This window comes from Eupeodes corollae, chromosome 1 (assembly GCF_945859685.1).
Source record: "Eupeodes corollae chromosome 1, idEupCoro1.1, whole genome shotgun sequence".
NCBI lineage: Eukaryota > Metazoa > Arthropoda > Insecta > Diptera > Syrphidae > Eupeodes > Eupeodes corollae.
In genome coordinates this window covers 295549447-295569091 of record NC_079147.1, presented here as the reverse complement: position 1 = coordinate 295569091, position 19645 = coordinate 295549447, and the positions used below count along the sequence as shown (strand labels likewise).

The 19645-nt window shown below is 35.5% G+C and overlaps 3 protein-coding genes across 4 annotated transcripts in view; 1 reads left to right on the top strand and 2 right to left on the bottom strand.

Annotated features, from left to right (window-relative positions):
* LOC129940844 (putative RNA-binding protein Luc7-like 1) overlaps window positions 1-3405 on the top strand; it is a 61034-nt gene extending 57629 nt beyond the window's left edge. Inside the window, exons 3-4 of the mRNA XM_056049348.1 lie at window positions 2018-2116; window positions 2186-3405. Coding sequence (XP_055905323.1) covers window positions 2018-2116; window positions 2186-2896 — 810 coding nt within the window. The 3' untranslated portion in view covers window positions 2897-3405. The remainder of the gene's footprint in view (window positions 1-2017; window positions 2117-2185) is intronic.
* Window positions 3406-12210: 8805 nt separating this feature from the next.
* LOC129940840 (MORN repeat-containing protein 5-like) lies at window positions 12211-12920 on the bottom strand. The gene has a single exon (XM_056049338.1). It carries the CDS (start codon window positions 12834-12836, stop codon window positions 12228-12230), a length of 609 nt encoding a protein of 202 aa, XP_055905313.1. The 5' UTR covers window positions 12837-12920; the 3' UTR covers window positions 12211-12227.
* A 460-nt stretch (window positions 12921-13380) lies between these two features.
* The window catches only part of LOC129940838 (putative mediator of RNA polymerase II transcription subunit 26), a 95567-nt gene continuing 89302 nt past the window's right edge, over window positions 13381-19645 (bottom strand). For both annotated transcript variants that reach the window (XM_056049337.1, XM_056049336.1), the window contains exons 2-3: window positions 15969-16965; window positions 13381-15507 (exon numbers count right to left, since the gene is read on the bottom strand). In XM_056049337.1, coding sequence (XP_055905312.1) covers window positions 14510-15507; window positions 15969-16821 — 1851 coding nt within the window. In that variant the 5' untranslated portion in view covers window positions 16822-16965 and the 3' untranslated portion in view covers window positions 13381-14509. The remainder of the gene's footprint in view (window positions 15508-15968; window positions 16966-19645) is intronic.

Genomic DNA, 19645 nt, shown 5'->3' with positions numbered 1-19645 from the left:
ATCCTTAAAGATCCTAAAAAAGACCTGATTTCCTTTCTGAACACAAAGAAATGTCTCAATCAATGATCGTCTAGGAGGTCTTTTTACCAACCTATCTATAAAATCATCTTCATATCACTTCTTAGTCATATTTCTACTGATAATTGGGTTCTGTACTAAAGTTTGGTTATGACTGCTATTCTTTACGTACATACAAGCCTATAACCACCCATGTTTCTACTTTATCTCCCCTCTTCCTGACTTTCAGAAATCTGGTTAAAAATGCAGGAATCTTCACCTTCTAATAAACTTGAGTCATACAATCAAGAATTATATATAAACACCACTATTGCTGCCTCTACAGAAATAAAAGTGCCTTTCACTTAAACATTTCGAAATACAATGATGATAATTTAATGTATCTGCCTTTAATGAGATCTTTAACCAATATCAATTTCATTACTTTTTTGCTTTTGGCCTCATCTAAGGTACATAAATAATTATAAAATAAATAAACTTGAAGGTAAAAGCGCATTGAAAAATTTATTTATGGTTCACGTACGAACCTAAGTAACCAGATACTAAACATTTGCCATAATCTGAAGACACGTTTGAGATGATCTAGCTGCATCTTTGTCGTGGAAGCTAAGTAACTTAAGCTTATTGTTATTTTATAGCTTACAGGAATGCAAAAAGATGATTCAAAAGATTCATTGACATACGTTTATTAGGAAAAAAATATTCAATAAAAGTTGTTTTGAAGCGTAACGTAATGTTTTTATTTCCTTATAAATTGTGAATCAATTTTTTAATAAAACCTGCATCATGGGTGTAGAAAAAAATAGCTTAATTTGTTTGTAAAGCTTCAAACCCAAGCCAAGTATTCTATTTAAAAAAAAACTTAATTTGTTCAAAACTGATTCCTAAGTTTCTTTTTACTCTAGTTAAATGTTTCGATGCGACCTTTAGTAAAAGGATGCATTAATCAATATCCTCACCTGTCGACAATTAAGACTTTTTAAATCATCTTGATAATTCAAAAGTTCACATCTCTGGAGTTCCTTTATTAGTTTTGTATTCCGACCCGACCTTCCTCTATCTTAACTTTACCTCAATAAAAAACTGACCTTTCTGTTGATAAATGTTTTTCTGTTTTTGCCTCAAGTTCTCTCAAAGTTTCGAATCGATCAATAAAGAAACAAGTATATGGTTGAAAATGTTGTTCTAACAAAAGATACAGAAATGTAGAAATATCATATCACATTTCCCCTGAAAGAACCACACAACTTTCGATGAAAGAAATGTGATTCTCTGTAATTTTTATTAACCTTTAAAACTGATGATGGGTAATTGGATGGTTTTAAATTACTATTTATAGCAATCGGAAAATCCTAATATCTTCAAATTTAACTTCGTTTAAAAATATAATATCGATTTTTTAAGTTCATTAATTGCTGTCGTCGCGTCGTCGTCGTCCTAAAAGTGTTCATTAAATCCATGAAAATAATTCCATGTTAAATATTAGCCATTTGCCTACACTCGCAAAGCAACCCCACTTTTAAAGGAAATTTCATAATCCTGGCTGACCTATTTTCCTTCTCCTAGATATAGCTTAGGCACGCAATAGCAATTTTATACATTGCCACACAGTCCCTTTTTATTTTCTACCTACCTTCCTACCTACCTATTTCCATACATCATTATCTATTTTTGCATATTAAAAAAGGACATTTTTGAATATAATTGATGTTCGAGGGAAAACCTTTTAAAAAGAGATGGGCGAAAGGTGGAATAGGAGAACAATTTGTGTCTTGTTGAATATTTCTCAACCTTGAAAGTCCAGACATTATTGTCTCCTATATTTATCCTTCTCAGTCTACATTTTTACACAAATTTGCTTGCAAACAAATAATTTCAAAACTCATAATCCTGAAAATGTAGAATTTTACAAAAAAAAAAAAAAACTTAAATGAAACAAAAATCCTTACAATGCTTTATTTCTAATTGTGTACATTTCTTTTCTACTTTCCTTCTTTAGCGCATGGACCTTGGCGAATGTCCAAAAGTCCATGACTTAGCTTTCCGTGCTGACTATGAAAGTGCTTCAAAAAATCGTGACTATTTCTATGACATAGAGGTAAGTTTTTTGATTCTATGTTTGACTCCACTCGAAATCAGAACTAACTTAACATTTTAAAAATTCCAGGCAATGGAACATTTACAAGCCTTCATCGCTGATTGTGATCGTCGCACTGAAGCAGCAAAGAAACGTCTTGCCGAAACCCAAGAGGAATTGACTGCAGAAGTTGCTGAAAAGGCCAATGCTGTGCACGCGCTTGCCGAGGAAATTGGTAAGAAACTTGCAAAAGCCGAAGCTTTAGGTGAAGCCGGAGAGGTCGAGGAGAGTATCGCCCTGATGAAGGAAATCGATGAACTTCGTGCGAAGAAAGTAAAAGCCGAACACGAGTACCGCACATCGATGCCAGCGTCGACGTACCAACAGCAAAAGTTGCGCGTCTGCGAGGTCTGCTCGGCCTATTTGGGAATTCACGATAACGATATTCGTTTAGCGGACCATTTCGGAGGAAAGCTGCATTTGGGATTCATGGCAATCCGAGAAAAACTATCCGAACTTGAGAAATCCGCCGGGCCACGAAAGGCCGATCTGCGTCGAGCAGGCAAGTACCACGAACGTGACGATGACAAACACAAGTCCAGATATTTCGTTGGAGGTCGGGAATTGGACAGACGTTCCCGTGTCCATCGTTCACGCAGCCGTGAACGCAAGCACAAATCTGGCAGACGCTCTCCCAAATCCCGCAGTCGTAGTCGCAGTCGCGGACGCAGCAGCAACCACCACAGCAGCAGTACCAGCAATCGCAGGAGGTCACCGTCCCGAGACCGGTATCGTCGTTAGGAGTAGTCTGAAGGTTGTAACCATGCATAATAATTGTTTCGAGAAGCACACTCATCATGCACACACGTATGTAGAATGGTGTCATCTGTTTTTAGTTTTCTTTGTAAACTAGGATAATTATAATTAATCTTTAAAAAGTTAACTTAACAAAAAAAAAAACTCTTTTCTCATAAATAATAATAATAATGATAATTTTGTTTTTGATCGAACGAAGACGAAAGGACGTGCATAATTCTTCTGCTCTCATATCGGTGGTCAGTATAAGAATTACTTATTTTTTTGCATCTCTTAATCAAAAATTTTAATCTTTTGTATTCGCGGTTCTGTTTTTACAAAAAAAAGGAAACGTGTTTAAAGTTACAAAAGGTAAACAAAAAAAGAATTAGTAATAAAATAGAACGTACACACAATCGGCAACGTTATGTTTATGTTTTCATGTAAGTTACTCCAATATAATTATTTTAATCAATTACAAAATATGAATAAAGAATAAAACCATAGAGAAAATATTTTTATTTTTATTTTTTATTTTAACAAAGGAATATGTTTTGAAAAACTAAAACAGGTTTGCAAGTACAAAAAAAAAACTATCTGTGTTAACTTTGAAGCTTGAAGTCGGAAAAATTCTGTTTTTTTTTCAGTCGGACGAATAAAACAATAATTTTTAAAGGATTAAGTTGTCCTGAGTTCGAATCTTGCTATATAATTTTTCTATCACATCAGGCTTATAAAATATGACTCTAAAGATGTTACAGACCGCCAAAAACGGTGTTTTTAGGGCTGAGATAGAACACAACATCTTCAATGAATTAAATCATAATTTTGCAAAGTTCAAATCTTTGTTTTTTAGATAGAATTTAATTTTACTTAAACGACATTTGTCACTTTTTATGGCGAGTGACTTTCTTGGCGTTTTAGACTCGGCATTGCGTTACTTAAACGCTTTTATTTCAATCCACACACATTTCAAATAAACAGCTGTCTATGAGTTAGTTAGTTATAGAAACTTTATTTATAATATTTCAATTATATCTACAATAAATTTCATAGTTTAATATGGTTTGGCTTAAAGCCGTCTACCAGAATGACATTATAAAAATATTATACATTTCTTACTAAAATAGAAAAATAAAATAAAATTTAAAAGTCGCCTTTGACTATTCGGGTTCTATAATTCAGTGCCATCGTTGTGTATTTATACAATTTCTCCCAACCAAGACTTCCATTCAAAAAACATAAAACTTCGCTCATAGTCATTATGGATTTACCGAAGAATCTGACTCGAAATTCACTTAGAATCGGGCAACTGGCAATAAAATGATAAATATCTTCTCTTTCCTTGAGGTTGCAAATATCGCACAAAATAGGTAGGTCCGGACGATGTGGAATGTAGTTAAGGTTGATCATTTCCCCTCTTACTTTAAATATCGTACTTATCATTGAAAGCGGTAATCTGTTTAAGAAGTAGGAGCTACCTTGTAAGTTGTAGTCGAGCTGTCTATATATCGTCCTATACTGAGAAGATTAAGCTTCCAAGGTATAACCACTGTAAGCTGAGCGCGCTACACCACCCAGTAAATTTTGAAACATGTTTCTCAGAATAGTGAGTCCGATACCTGGTTGAATCTGTAACCTTTCTCCACACTCAACGCCTATTCCTTCCCATTTTTTGACGAGGTCACCTCTTAAAGTAATTATCGACTTGAGGATCAATTTGGGTAGTCTTGTTTCATCCATCTCCAGCTGCTTCATTATATAATCGAAGTGTAATTTTAGCGTATTTAAGAATAACGGTGGCATTGTAGTTTCAAGGTGCACCATGTAATTTGGAGTACATGCCGGCAACCGAAAAATGCGTTTAAGAAAATATCTTTGAAACTTTTCAACAACATCAAACTGCCAGCAACCCCACACTTGAGCACCATACAACATGATGGAAGAAGCAGTGGCACAAAATATCTGGATCTTTGCGCTATGGTCCACAAACCTACTCTCTATACAACGTCCCCAGATTGAAGAAATAGCTCTCTTTGCCTCAGCTAATTTAGTTTCGAAATGTTTTTTAAAGTTAAGGTTAGCACAGATCAATACACCGATCTTATACTCTCGAACAATTTCCAAATTCTGACCCTTGTAGGTCCACCTTTCGTTTCTCGAGTATCTTCCACCTCCATCCCTGGAGATCATCATTTTAGACTTTCCAAGGTTAACAGTCAGGTTCCAAAGATCACAGTTGCGCTCCAGACGGTTGATCATGAGCTGCATTCCGTCAACTGATTTCGCCAGAAAAACTATGTCGTCAGCGGAAATGAGGCACGGTATTCGTAAACTTCCGAACTCAATACCCCCTCCCACTTCCTCGACAATGTCATTTATAAACAAAATAAACAGCTAAGTACTCAACACACATCCTTGCCTTACTCCCATTTCCGCTTCAAAGTCCTCTTATGTAAATTGTCCGTCCCAAACATAAGACACATTGTTTTCATACATTGCTTTCAGCAGATTCACAACTTTGCTTGAGATACCCAAGGTATAGAGCTTATGGAATAACGCTGCACGGGCAATGGAGTCAAAAGCAGCTCTGAAATCTACGAAGAAAGCATATAGTTTCTTCTTTTTGATTTTAAAGTAATCGGCAATGTGAAATAAGGTGAAAATCTCATCTACAGTCGAGTGGTTTTTCCTAAAACCAGCTTGGAACATGTTGAGTATGTTTCTGTCGTTAACCCACTCTGTTAGCCTTTTAAAAATAAGTGCACTGAATAACTTCACTGAAGAACTCAAAAAAGAAATGCCCCTGTAATCTCGGGATTATCGTACGCACCTTTCTTATGCAGCGGATAGATAACTGCTTTTTTAAAGCAGGCTGGCACCTGTGCGGTTTCAAAAATTCCATTGAATTCTTTGGTGAGTGAAAACAGGTACTCGGACGTACAGTTTATATAGAATTCTGAAGGAATCCTGTCATCTCCTGGGGCTTTACCAGATCTGGTTTTTTCTAAAGCAGTCCGAAGTTCCAGCACTGTAAACGCTAAATCAAGGATATCGTCTAAGAAAACCGGAGCAGCATATTGAGGCAGGGGTGAAAACTGCGCAGTGTTGAGTAAACTTTTAAAGTAATCCTGAAGCTCGGTTGCGTGCAGTGAAGATTCAATCCTACTAGGCCGTCCGTTAATTGCTTTAGCTGCTTTCCAGAATTCTGCCGAAGACATCGCTGAGTTTAAGCGTTGTATGGATTGTTCATCGTTTTGCTTACGCTTGGCAAGGCAGATGTGTTTGTACTCTTTGTTCGCAGACGCATACATAGTCTTAAAGACATGAAAGTTATATCAGAAGCTTTAGTAAAGTAAATGATTTTTTTCTTGTTTAAAATCATTGTCTATGACAAATTGATAAACACAAGAAAAAGTTTAAATTTTTGAACTCAAATATAATTTTGTTTGAAGCAAAATTAAAATAAAAGGACACAAATGAATAGCATTGGACTGTTTATTTTGTTGAATAACACTGCTGGCCTTGACGTGAGTAATATGCAGGAGAGGGTGGAGGAATGTAAGAAACTAAATTTAATAAGAGATAGGCGAAAAATAGCATCGAATTATCGATCGACGATCAGATCCTTTGGATTTAGCAGATTGGAAGTAAGAACCTAAACTTGATGTACTCACATCAAAGTATAATTTCTTGGGCAAATTATTCTATTAAGTTGATTTCCAGATTCGCAATGTACCTTAGGTTGAATAAGACTCCTTTGTTTACCGAAAAGACAAAGCATGTTATCGGTGCTACTAATTTTAAACCTTGCAGCTGTATTGAGATTTTTTGCTGAAGGCAGTTACAAAAAGGATGTAGGTAATGACTTCAATTTAAGCATTGCAGAACCAACGATGAGCCTCATCTTTAAAGAGAAGCTTGAAATTATGGAATTGCACTTTTGCCCTCGTTGAATAAATGCTCACTTTTCGGACCAAGAAAAAAGGGAAGCAAATGCTAGGATTCCGGGAGTAATTGGATGCGTAGATGACAGCCACATAAGAATTCAAGCACCAATAAAACAAGAACAACATCGTTACTACAACAGGAATAGCTTGAATAAGGGCTATCAAATGGAACCCTTTTTAATAACACCATTCAGATCCGCCCAAGAAGGAAACAGTGAATGAAGTTTTACTTTAAACCATAGAGGAAATATATTATATAAATAGATATCATATAATATATTTCCTCTATGCTTTAAACTTGGCATCAAACCAGTAGCCCCAAGCAGTTTAGGGTATTTGGATTCCCAATTGTTTTTTTTTTGTTCTGTTGGGGGCGCCTCTCCTAAAGTGTGTTGCCAATGAAGGATTTAATACTGTGAGCCTTTTTATTTCACCTGGATTCGTAACTTTCACACTTTAGTAAAAATTAATAACACTAAAACAAACAGTAAAACATTAGAAAAACTTGCATTTTTATTTAATTTTTCTCAAGGCGTTTGAAAATTTTCCGTCGACAGGAAGTGGCGTCTAACTAGTCATAAAAGGAAACTAAATCGACAGCTACAATCGCGATGAGAGCGACATTTTGTCTATACAAATTTTGGATTTCACTAACCGCTAAATGTCAAGTAGCGTAACGCTAAGTAAAACGCTACTATAACGCCCTTTGCAATACCAATTTGTTTGTGTGACAATTTTCATTCAAATAGAACGCCTTCTACAAAAAGGGTGATTAGTTATGAGTCTTCATTTTACTTAACATGAAGTTTTAAGGAGCTATTTATTTAATGCTTTCGTGGTTTTGAAAAATAGGTTTTGGAGTTTATTTTAGGTTCTAATATTGAATTCGAACATCGATTCTAAATACGTATCTGCTCAACATTTAAAAATACTGGTTTTCAACATTATTTTCATATCTTTGTCAATATACATATTTCAAAAACTTGATGTGATATCCTTGCTATGAATACAAATTCGTTAAAAAAAATCTTTTCAAATTGTGTTGCTTTGTTTAAACCGTTGTAGGATAAATGGCTAAGCGTTTTTTTAAGATGGAAAAAATGCAATTTTATTTACAGGGACACAGCCACTAGTGATACAAGATATAAATGTTGGAGCCATTTAATCTTAAAAAATGATTTCCGTCATATTTCCCTAACGGCAACGACTTTGAGTTACATAAGATCAGTCTATTTTTTTCACAAGTTTGCCCAATAAATCTGGCCGGATCAATCGTGACTTCAATATTTGCTTCGACGCACGACACTTCTCCAGTGTACAGGATGTCCGAACATTCCGAGGGGCCAACACTGACTCGGAATACTACCTCGTTGTAGCCAAGGTACGGCTACGGATATCCCGATCCAAGCCAAAACAATGAAATACTGTGAGAAGATTCGACGTTAGACGGCTACAATCGCAAGGGACTGCCATGTTCTTTTCCAATCGAGTCTCAAACAACCTCTGAAGAGGTTCTATGCTGCTTGCATTAAGCATTGAAAACCAATGATGCTACACAACAGAGCCAAAGCTACACGCGAGCTCTACAAGCAGAAGAGGAAAAAGTAACACAAGGCTTCAGGATGGGTGAAAGGGGCCATGAGAAGTTTACGATCAAGGAGATAGGAATTGATTCGTAAATTTTACCAAAAGTTAAAAAAAACCTCCGTACTGTACCAACCACGAACTGAAGCCTGTAGGAACGATCAGGAAATCATTGTAGTACAACCGCAGTCTATGTTGAGAATATGGAAAGACAACTCCATCAAACTATTATAATGGCGATGACGAACCGAATTCATGAAGAGTGGAATCTCAGCATAGTTTGCCCAACACACAAGAAAGGAAACCCTCTAAATTACGCCTACAAATACATCAGTTTCCTCAACATCACATTGAGGATCCTTTCTGCTGTATTATTTCAACATCTGAAGCCGTTCGTCATCAACCCGATATATCCTTATCAGTGTGGCTTCAGACCAGGGGCCCTTCTCTGTAATGTGTTTCGAAAGCCAATCCGATTCGAATTCCGAATTCCGACTGGAATTCGATCTGTTTATGAATTCGTACTCTGTACAATGTTGGAATCAAAAAAAAATCTTCTAGTACTTTATCTATTTATTTAAAAGATTTGCCGATTCTCGTAGTATTTCTTATGAGATTTCCTTACTTGCTTACTTAAGGTGGCGCTACAGTCCTGTGTGAACCAGGGCCTCACCCACCAATCTTTTCCGTAGCTAGATGTCTCTAGTTTCGCGCTCCAAGTTGGTTGAGGTCACTTTCCACTTGTGCGAGCCACCTGATCCGCGGCCTATGTCTACTGCGCTGTCCTGTGGCCGGGCCGGAGCATTGGTTCCCATGCGCTCTAAGTGACCCATCCATCTCAGTCGCTGAACTTTTACCCTTCTGGCTAAGTCTACGTCGCCGTACAGCGCATACAGCTCGTCGTTGCATCTTCTCCTCCACTCCCCTTCGATGCATACGGGACCGTAGCTCACACGAAGAACTTTTCTCTCGAACCGACTCAAGGTGCTTTCATCTGCTTTTAACATATACCATGCTTCTACACCGTACAGCAGGGCGGGAATGATGAGGTTCTTATATAGCGACACTTTGGCCCTTGGAGGGAGGGCTTGCAACTCAATTGCTATCTTAGGCCGAAGAAACATCGGTTAGCAAGAGTTATTCTTCGTTTGATCTCAGCGCTGGTGTTATTTTCTGCGTTTACAGCGAAGCCTAGGTAGACGAAGTCCTTTACTACCTCGAAGTTATGTCTATCGATGGTGACGTTTTTTTTGCATGTCCTTTCTTGCCGACAGCATGTACTTTGTTTTGCCCTCATTAACCGTTAAACCCATTTTTGCTGCTTCTGCTTCAATACTCACAAAAGCTTCATTGGCATTACGTTGTGTTCTTCCGATTAATTAATGTCATCAGCATATGCTAGTAATTGGACAGACTTTTAAAAGATAGTGCCTCTAGTGTTGCAGTGTGACCTCTGCACTAATCTTTCAAGCACGATGTTAAAAAACTCGAATGACAGCACATCACCTTGTCTAAAACCTTTTTGACATCGAAAGGTTCTGGTAAGTTGTTCACAACCTTCATGGAGCAGCGTGAATTCTCCATGGTCATCCTTCACAAACGGACGAGTTTGTATGCCAAAACTAGACATGGCTCTATATAAATCCTCATTGTGGATGCTCTCATATGCGGCTTTGAAATCGATGAAACGATAGTGGGTGTCGATTTGTTGTTCTTGAGTTTTTTCCAGGATCTGCCGTAATGTGAATATTTGATCAACTGTGGACTTTCCTGGTATAAAATCACACTGATAAGGATCTATTAGGTTGTTGACGATGGGCTTTAGACGTTGACATATTACGCAGAGAAGATTTTATAGGCGATGTTAAGTAGACTGATTCCTCTTTAGTTGGTGCAGTTTAGAGGGTGTCCTTTTTTCAGGATCGGGCAAACAATACAGCGGAATTTGGTTCGTTGTAGCCGTTACACAGAAGTGGTCCTTCCATATCCTCAGAATTGACTGCGGTTCGTTTTTGCACCCTTGGTATCTAGGTTTATGAACTTGTGCATTTCGTTTCACCTGTTCATTAAACCTTCGAACTTCATTCCTGCTTTTAAACCTCTCAACATCTTCGACCGCACGTTTCTAAAACCCTCTCTTTTTCCTTCTGAGAAGGTGGTGTTCCTCTCACCTCTTTTGCTCATAGAGCTCATGAGCAGCTCTCATTCTTTATGCAGCGCTGCTTTGCGTGCCTTTTGTTTGGCTGCAGGGGTTCCTTGTTGGTGGTTGCCAACTCAGCACATCAGAGGCGGCTTCTCTGATTGCAACTTGGCAATGTGAGAGGTTACTTGTAAGTCGGTCGGAGAGGGATTTGACGATCTCCCAGAAAGTTCGGAAAGTTCAGACATCCATGTCTGGCGTCGATCGCAATATGGTCAATCTGGTTGACGGTAGATTGATCTGGAGAAGTCCAAGTTCCTTTGTGGATGTTGAGGTGTGGAAAACGCGTACTGGTTACCATGACGTAAGAAGCAAAATCTAGGGGCCTGAATTTCCATTTTATTCCACCAAGGATGTCTTTCCTTTCTAGCTTGGCATTATAATCGCCTAGGACAACTTTAATATCGTATTAGCTAACATATCTTATGCCGAATTCAGCCTTGATGCGGATGATCATGAGGCGCTCGTTGATGCACCTATAGCTCAAGACTTGTTGCTCAAGTCTGGCTCAAATGACAAAGCCGCATCCAAATAAGCGCTAGTGGTTTTCTAGGTAGCAGTCACCATAGTCTTTAATTCTCTTTTGCCCGGCCCATCCCATCGTATTTCCTGGATTGCTGTGATGTCTGCTTTACAGCGGGTGAAGTCCTCCGCTAATTCTTTGGCTTCACGTGGTCTGTTAAGGGACCTAACATTCCATGTGCATATCTGAAGTTCGTTTCCTTAATTATTTGCGTGGGTTGTCAGCACTACATCCGTCTGTATTCGAAGCTTGTTGGTGCTTCGCAACTAGGATATTTTTACGTGGTCAAGAAGTGACCCCGACAAGGCACAACCCCCAGGACGGGGATAAGCCAAGTTAATTTTCAATGAATATTATAACTTTAATTGGCTGTTACACACTTAACTTTAGTGTTTGTTTTAAATATTTATAACTACCCAAAGTATTTTAGTTTTTATTGACCCTGTATCCTCTGTTATTTGTAATTTTTGCAATAATTAAACCTTTGTATATATATTTTCAAATATATATACACAGGTTAAACTCAAGCATAATATTGCACAAACTGAAATTTGTATTTGAGTCATTGGAAGAGAAGATTTTAAATATAAACTGTTGCATAGAATTGACATCTATCTGCGAATAACTCAACACAGCGACATCTTTCAGTCAGAGTTATAATTATTTTCTTAACGAAAACTAATCGAAACCCAGTACAGAAACCCTGTAGCTTAAAAATCAATTTCCGGTAATAATTTGTGAAGTTTCTTTTTTGTAAACAATTTTCTTTCCAACTCTATAGCGTTTTTGCAAAAAAAAAAAACAACAAATATTCAGTTTATGTTTCTAAGTCACAGAGATTTCTTTATTCAAAACTCTGATTACAGAAATCAATTCATAAAGAAAGAAAGAAATTGCAAACCTAATTTGACAGCTATGTGAGGATGAAGACTGAATTCTCCTCCTCTGTCAAATTGACTAAAACAAATTATGAGGAATCTTAGAAATATAAACTTTTCAAATAAAAAGTCCTTGAAGATTTCTAGTTTGTTCTTTCGATTCAAAAATAAAAAATCCTTAATAATAACTTTCAAATAATTTTTATTCTGTATCTGTAGATATCCACGAATCAGTTGAGGCGACAATTTTTTCCTTTTGTTTCATAATTTCATGGTTAATATCACAATCAATTTGATTCATTCTGCAATGTTTTAAAATGTTCTTCCTTTCATCAGGACAAACATGACGTATTCTCAATCCAGACACATCCATTAAATAACCAGTCTTCGCATCAAAGAAACCCTCTTCGGTGTCATAATGACCTCTTGGAATAATTCTTGATGGTTTTTCTTTCGTCAAAAATCCCTCACCAACTGGTGGAATTCCTTGATTTACCTCAACCCAAAAACGTCTATCCACCTCAGAACAATATGTCCAATTGTTTTCACGGAATTCTAATCCATCTCCAAAAAAGATATCATATTCATTACATTTTCCATTTATGAAATATCCACACATTTTGAATTTTTTCTCGTCTATCATCATTCCACGTCCGTGAAAAAATCCATTCTTGAAATATCCTCTATACTCGTTGCCATTTGGGAACTTGTATACACCGAAACCTGTCATCTTGCCTTCAGAATCTAACGGCCCAGTGTATGAAGATCCTGTAGGGAAACTGAGAGTATGAGTTTTTGGTTTTTTGAGCATAGTTTTCGTAGAGTAGTAAAAATTTCGAAATAGTCATACAATAAATGAAAATCCCAAAGAAAACTTGATACGTCCACTCGGGCGTATACGTACTTTTTTATGATTTTATTAATTTATTCAATTTTTCTTAAATGTCTTAAGGATTCTGCTTTTTCAAAACTCGATAAGCATCTTCAAATGTAGTTTATCCCGTTTATAGGTTCCTTCTGACGAAACATCAAAGACTAACAAAGGGACCATGAAATGTTGTGCATAATTGATTTTACACCTGTGGAATTTTTTCTACTACACACAAAAGTGAAAACCGGCCGGGGTTTAAAAAAAGTTCCTAATTCATTCAGATAAAGGAGCACGTACCAAAAATATATTTACTCGAGTATACAACCCAAAGCTATAAAGGGAATATCCATGATCCTGGCAAATCGGTTACGTTTTCTTTTGGAGCCTAAAAATAAATACCAAACAATAACCAAATTGGATTTTATCAAATTTCTTCCTTTTCCAATTTATTGGTAAGCTTGGGGAAATAAAAATAAAATTCAAGTTTTTCTTTTCAGTAGATAAGCTTTAATTTATTTTTGTTTTAACTATTTTTGCTTCTCTAAAGGTTTGTTTATATTTTTTCCACTTCTAGATTTGTTTGTTTTTCTATTATTTTCTTTTTTATAGTATTTTTTAATTTTTCTTTTTAATAGATATAAATAATTTAATTTGTTTTGATTATATTACTTAATTTTATAAATATTCCATTACTACCATAATAATTATATTAATAATAATAATAATATTCAACTACCAAATAAATACAGTAAACTTATAAATAATAATAAAAACTTTGGCACTGCCAAAATAAATTTGTTTTATTTTATATTTTTTAAATATAAACATATTTATGTTAATTTTATTCTTATTTTATACAAACAAAATATTAAAAAATAAAAAGTCTATTCATAATGCGTGGTTTCCACTCAAAATTAATTTAAAAATAAAAAATAAAACAATAACAATTTTTTTTTTAAATAGTGTAACGAAAAATGGGAGAATAATTAAAATGAAAATATTTACACTTGATGTACATAAAATTTTGAATAATTATATTTTACTCATTATGCATTTTATTATTTTGTATCTTACTTGTTTTTTTGTTTGTTTGTTTGTTTAATAATTAATTATTATTTATGGACCTATATTTAAAAAATATAATACAGGGTTTTCTTTTTCTTTTTGTTTTGCTATAATTTGAACTTAACCGCCATATTAAAAATTAACATAATTTATTTTGTCACAAAGGAAAAAGGAAAATGGCGGTTATTTTGTTTGGTTCAATACAATTTTTGTTTGTTTCTGGAAATAAATAATTAACAAAATTGATAGTTTTTTGTTTTGTTTTGTTTTAAATCAAATTAGAGAGAATTTTATGGAATTTAATAAATACTTTCATCACTGGGGATTTCTTTTTATTTTTTGTTGTTTTTCTTAAAAGTTAAAAGTCTGCGAACTGTGATGGCGCCCTTAAAATCATTATAATAGTTGAGCGGCCATTTTGAGCGCAGTGCATTTTTTTTAAACGAGGGGCAGTTTTTTGGTTTTTGATATGCTGTTAACGGTAAATGTTGCTTTTGTTATGCTTGCAGGTTCCCTTGAGTCCAACACAAGTGATAGGGCCATTTTAACTAGGCACAATTATAGAAGGATTCATCGAAAGGCTTAACGCGCACACGTTGCTTATAGTGGTACTCTTTTAGGTAGGACTTGAGTCGGATGGGAATTTCGAGTTCGGAGATGCCATCGTAGGTAGTTCTGCTGACGATTGTTGCGCGGCACAGTTGTTGGAGGGAAAATGTCTTCGTCCGATGCAGAGGAGAGGTTAGCATTGGTTCAAAGAACATAACAATACTTGGGTCTTTGTAGTGTTCCAGCAGGCCGGTGACTGTGGGGGCTGTGAAAACGCCAGGATCATGACAATCAAAGCTGAATTCATGATTGAACTGTTCGATTCGCGCGTGCAACGATCGCCCATACTTCCGGAACGTCACCGAAAACAGATATTCCTCTTGAGCTGAGTCTCTCAGTAGAAATGTTCCCTCGGGCTTTCCTTCCAATAGTCTTTCAGCCTCGTACCGATCCATTTTTCCCCAATAGTAGGTGGATTTTGTGATCTTGTCCAAGTCCGGCACCAGCGAATGCATGAAATCAACCTGTGAATGCACAACGGGTCCATTTGGCGCTGGCGTCGTCGCCGCCACCGAAGACGTCGTCGAACACGGTGAGACCGACATCGAAATCGAGGATTCAGGTGTTCGGGGGATGGCTAGATCGCCAGTCATCAGTCTAAATGCATGTTCGTCTAGATTAGCAATGGGTGCTAGAGCGACTACTTGGGAAGCAGTTGGGTATTGAACGAGCACAATTTGGGGTGACCATAGTTGCAAATGATTGCTTGACGTTCGAGACAAATCACATGAGTTGGCTAAGGCAACCGCCCGCGGCTGCACCTCGGAACTCTGGCTTGATGTGCTTGATGGAAGTTGGTTTTGTTTTTTACTACAACTTGGTCGAAATTTGTTTATAACATCGGCACAGGTGCCTTTGCAGTAGGTCCATTTGGAATGATAGGCGGAGGTTGAGGATGATGTGGATTTTTTTTGGTGACAGCAGTAACTCTTGCAATCTGAAAAAGAAAAGAAAAATTGTATTAGTAAAAAGTTAAGCAGGGCGGAAAAAATGTCGGTATGTAGGGGTTCTTGTACATTTTGTCCTAACTGTCAAGTCACTGACGTTTAAATTATTTTTGACATTTGTATTAAAACACAAATATAAAAAACGTAGCTAAAAAATGGCGCGTAATTGTTATCGTACATTTTGTCTTAGCTGTCAAGTCTATGACGTTTAAAGCATTTTTGACTCGCAAGGAAAAACGGTAATACAAAAAAATAGCGCCAAATAAGTTTCCTAATCTTCGATCATTAAACGTCATATGTATATGCAAAAAGAAGTAAGATATCAAGATATGCTGTCATTTTGACATTTAGTAATACTATTAGTGAGTGATGAAGTGACTGTCAGTTTGTTTTAGGAACTGTCATGTTGAGGTGTAAGTCTAATATGTAAATAAAATAATTGATAACTCACCTTCAGCACACGTCGATGCAGTAATTGCACTCGCTTTCGTCGAACACTCCTCGTCAAAGGACTCAACGTTGGCATCACTGAATTCACTGCAACTCATGCTACTCCGATTGCTCGAACTGTCATTATTATTATTACTTTGCCGGGTGTCTGTGGCATTATTTTTATTTAGAATCTGGCTATTTCCCATTTGTTGCACCACTATATTTAAATTCTGTACATTTTGTCCGTTCCTAAATTCATCACTATTCTGCTCGACCGTAAAATTACTCACGAAATTATTATTACTATTATTGTTATTATTAATATTATTTTTTAACATCATCGATGATCCGCTGCCGCCACCGCCGCCATTTAAATTATTCAATTTAACCTCACTTCCTTGATCGCAAGCGATATTCCGTTGAAAATTAATTGCATTAACTGTCAAATTTGAACGTTCAACATTCAAATTATTATTACTTTCTAATGTGGCATGGGCATCTAGTCTTTGTGTTGCTGTTGTTGTTTTTGATGATGATGATGATGTTGGATCATTTTCATCACCCGGTTCCATTGTGGCTAGTAGAATTTTAATGATTATTTGTGTGGAACCGTTTGCAGAGGAACTTGATTCACTGCTAGTTTCTAATCGAACTGCAGCTTGAGAGTCTGTTATGACTTTTATTCTAGGACCTCCCGTAGAAGATGTGTCGAGATTCAATGATGATGAGGTATTATTATTGGATGATTCTCTTTTAGATGATGATGATGATGTAGAGTGGTTATTTTTAGTTGAAGAACGTTTGGTTTTCTTATCATTTGCCGCAATGTTTGAACCATCGGCTATAATTGTTTTACTAAGACGGTGCCCCATTAGATTTACTAGGCAAAGTCAATTTAGACTTTTTATGACTGCTATTTGATTGGGCAATTATTATTGATACTAAATGTGGAAGAATAATTGGTTTTTGTTTGTGTCCAATGTTGATGGGAGCTTTGAGTCATTTCTTTTGAAAGTCTGTAATGAAATAAATAAAAATTATATTAGTTTTTTATGCAAAATCGAAAAAAAAGTAAACTTAAATTCATGTAAACGTGTTTTTTTTTAAATATAAAACCTGTGTATCGGGTGATGAAACTTATAAGGCTTCTAGAAGCCTAAAACCAAATTTGTACATGACAGTAACTTGCATTTCTTAAAGTTCGACAGTTAAAAAGTGTATTGCTGCCTATAGTATGACAGTTGGGAATGTCAAACTCTGTTACTTTCTACAGTTTAATAGTTGAAAACGTCAAACAGGATTGAAAGTTCATTGATTGAGGTTGGTTAATTAATCTTGAAACGTCTAACTCTAGAAAAATGCTTTCAAATTGTGGAAATTTACTTTGGAAAAAATAAATCTGTTCACTGTCAACTTTGATTTCAGAACTGGCTATCTCGTTGGTGTGACGCGATTGATTTTAAAGTCAAGTCAATGGGATTAATTCATCTGTCAAAAAATTACAAAAACTGCATTTTTAAAAGAAACTTTATTTAAAAAAAGTCATTCGAACTTATAGCCCTTTATTTCTTTTTAACTCGTTAAATGAGTTACCTCAAAAGAGACCAATCAATTAGTTCATACGTGTGAAAGAAGACTAAAAGAAGTATGGATCTGTTTGATTTTCCTTGTTCCCTGAAGCAATTACAATGACCTTCTTTTGGGATTAAATGTTCCTACTTAAATCAGTTTCAGAACAATTCAAACGAATAAGTCAAACTCATAAATGAAGCCGCAAGCAATTTCTTTGAACTGACAGTTGTTAAGTTAAAATAAATTAAATAATTTAAAAATAATGCTTTTTTCTTGTGTTTTAAATAAATTTTTAATTAAATGTTCAAAACATTAATTTAATAAAAATGTTGTCCTCTTTAAATGAATGTCACATGTCAGATTTAACTAAAAGACTACTTTGACATGTGAAAACAAGCGAAATTATTTCATCTACGTCAGACCATGATTTTCCAGAAAACAAACGCATACAGCTTTTACGCTAAAATAATTTTATGAAATTCAATTTCAATCTGCAATTCATGAGTAAAAATCATTTTATAAACAATAAAAAAATTGAAAGACGTCAACTTGTTTACACTGTCTCTACGTCATTGAACACACATCAAAAAAAAGTTTAAATAATTCTATAAACAAACACACCTTCTATACTTCCAAAGAACGCAATGAAATAAAACAAACAAAACTGTCTTATCTCTTTTAAAGATGAAAACGGATTCTGTTTTATAATTTGATTCTATTTGACAACAGATACGGCATGTTTAAATGTCATAAAATAGTAAACACAATCGCCGCCCCCATGCCATCGCCATACAGCGCCAGCGCATGGAATATGAAAATTGTAATTTTGTATACGTCAGAATTAGACGTCATGGTGATTATAAAAAGAACGTTTATTTAGCACATGTACTCAATTAAAAAAAAAGAACTCCTACATGTCTTATCGAAATAAAATACAATTCCAAATTGATAAACAACAAGTGTTAGTAAGGTTTTTGCTTTCCACTGGTTCTAAAAAAAGTGTATATTCTTGAGAAGCTGCTGCGTGTACGTCATTTGCTTTGATTTTTTAAAATCAGATTATGGATTTCCTTTCATACTTAACACCAGCGTGACAGCTTTAAAACCTTTCAAACAAGTGGTAGCAAAATAAAAACACTTAAAGACTAAACCCCAAGCCAACATACTGCTCCGGTTCACATTATGTGTTATGTCGTGGGGGCCACTACCACTTCTATCTTCATGGAGTATTTATGATTTAAAGTACTGAAATGTTTGACGTGAGGGTTGAAGGCGGTGACTTATTTGGATTTTATCTTTAAACTCTTCAAAGTGGCAAAGTCATCGAAAATTCCAAAATTGGCTCGTGTGGAGAGGAAAAAACATACTTTTAAGTATCTTTTTCCGTTTGGAAACCAATTTTTATTTTTTGACATATATAAAGATGACCAACCGACGCAAGTTGTGATGAAATTCAATGACACCACTTCCGCTTAAAAAGAAGAAGCTTATTTTTTTTGTGTGTGTACTTTTATCGGAAATAATATTATAAGTTTATTTTTGTCATTTCGTTTTAAAAATTGAAAGTACCAACGAGCGAGACGTGTATATCTATTTTTGGCAGTTGTGGTTACAATCGATGACATCTCTCTGACACCTACTTTATACTTAAAGACATTTTGTATTTTTGTGTGAGCGAAGCGGGAAAATGTAGGTTGCCATAGAAATTGACTAAGACGGGAAATAACAATATACATATATAAATGTAGAAGCTTTAAAGTAAAGTATAGATTAGTAGAAAATTATAAGAAAGTAAAAGGAATTTGTTCAAGTAGGAGATGATGGAAATGAAATTACGCTGTCAGAAAAGAAGAAAATATAATATACTCGAAAGTGAGACAGCTGCAGAAAAATTATTAAAGACTGTAGGCAGGCCAACAAAAATAAAAACAACTAATATTTTGACAAGTGTGACAATTAGGAAATGATTAATTTTTCTTGTTAGAGTGACATGTGGCGGCAATGACATACAAGTACAAAAATTAAAAAAAACATATTCAATTACAAAGAAAACTGATGGCATCAGCTTTTTAAGTGCGTAATATTATTTAATGACAAAACGTCAAATCTATAACGGTATATAAA

Coding starts and splice junctions, on each gene's coding strand:
- LOC129940840 (XM_056049338.1), bottom strand. CDS start 12,836: ATGCTCAAAAAACCAAAAACTCATACTCTCAGTTTCCCTACAGGATCT.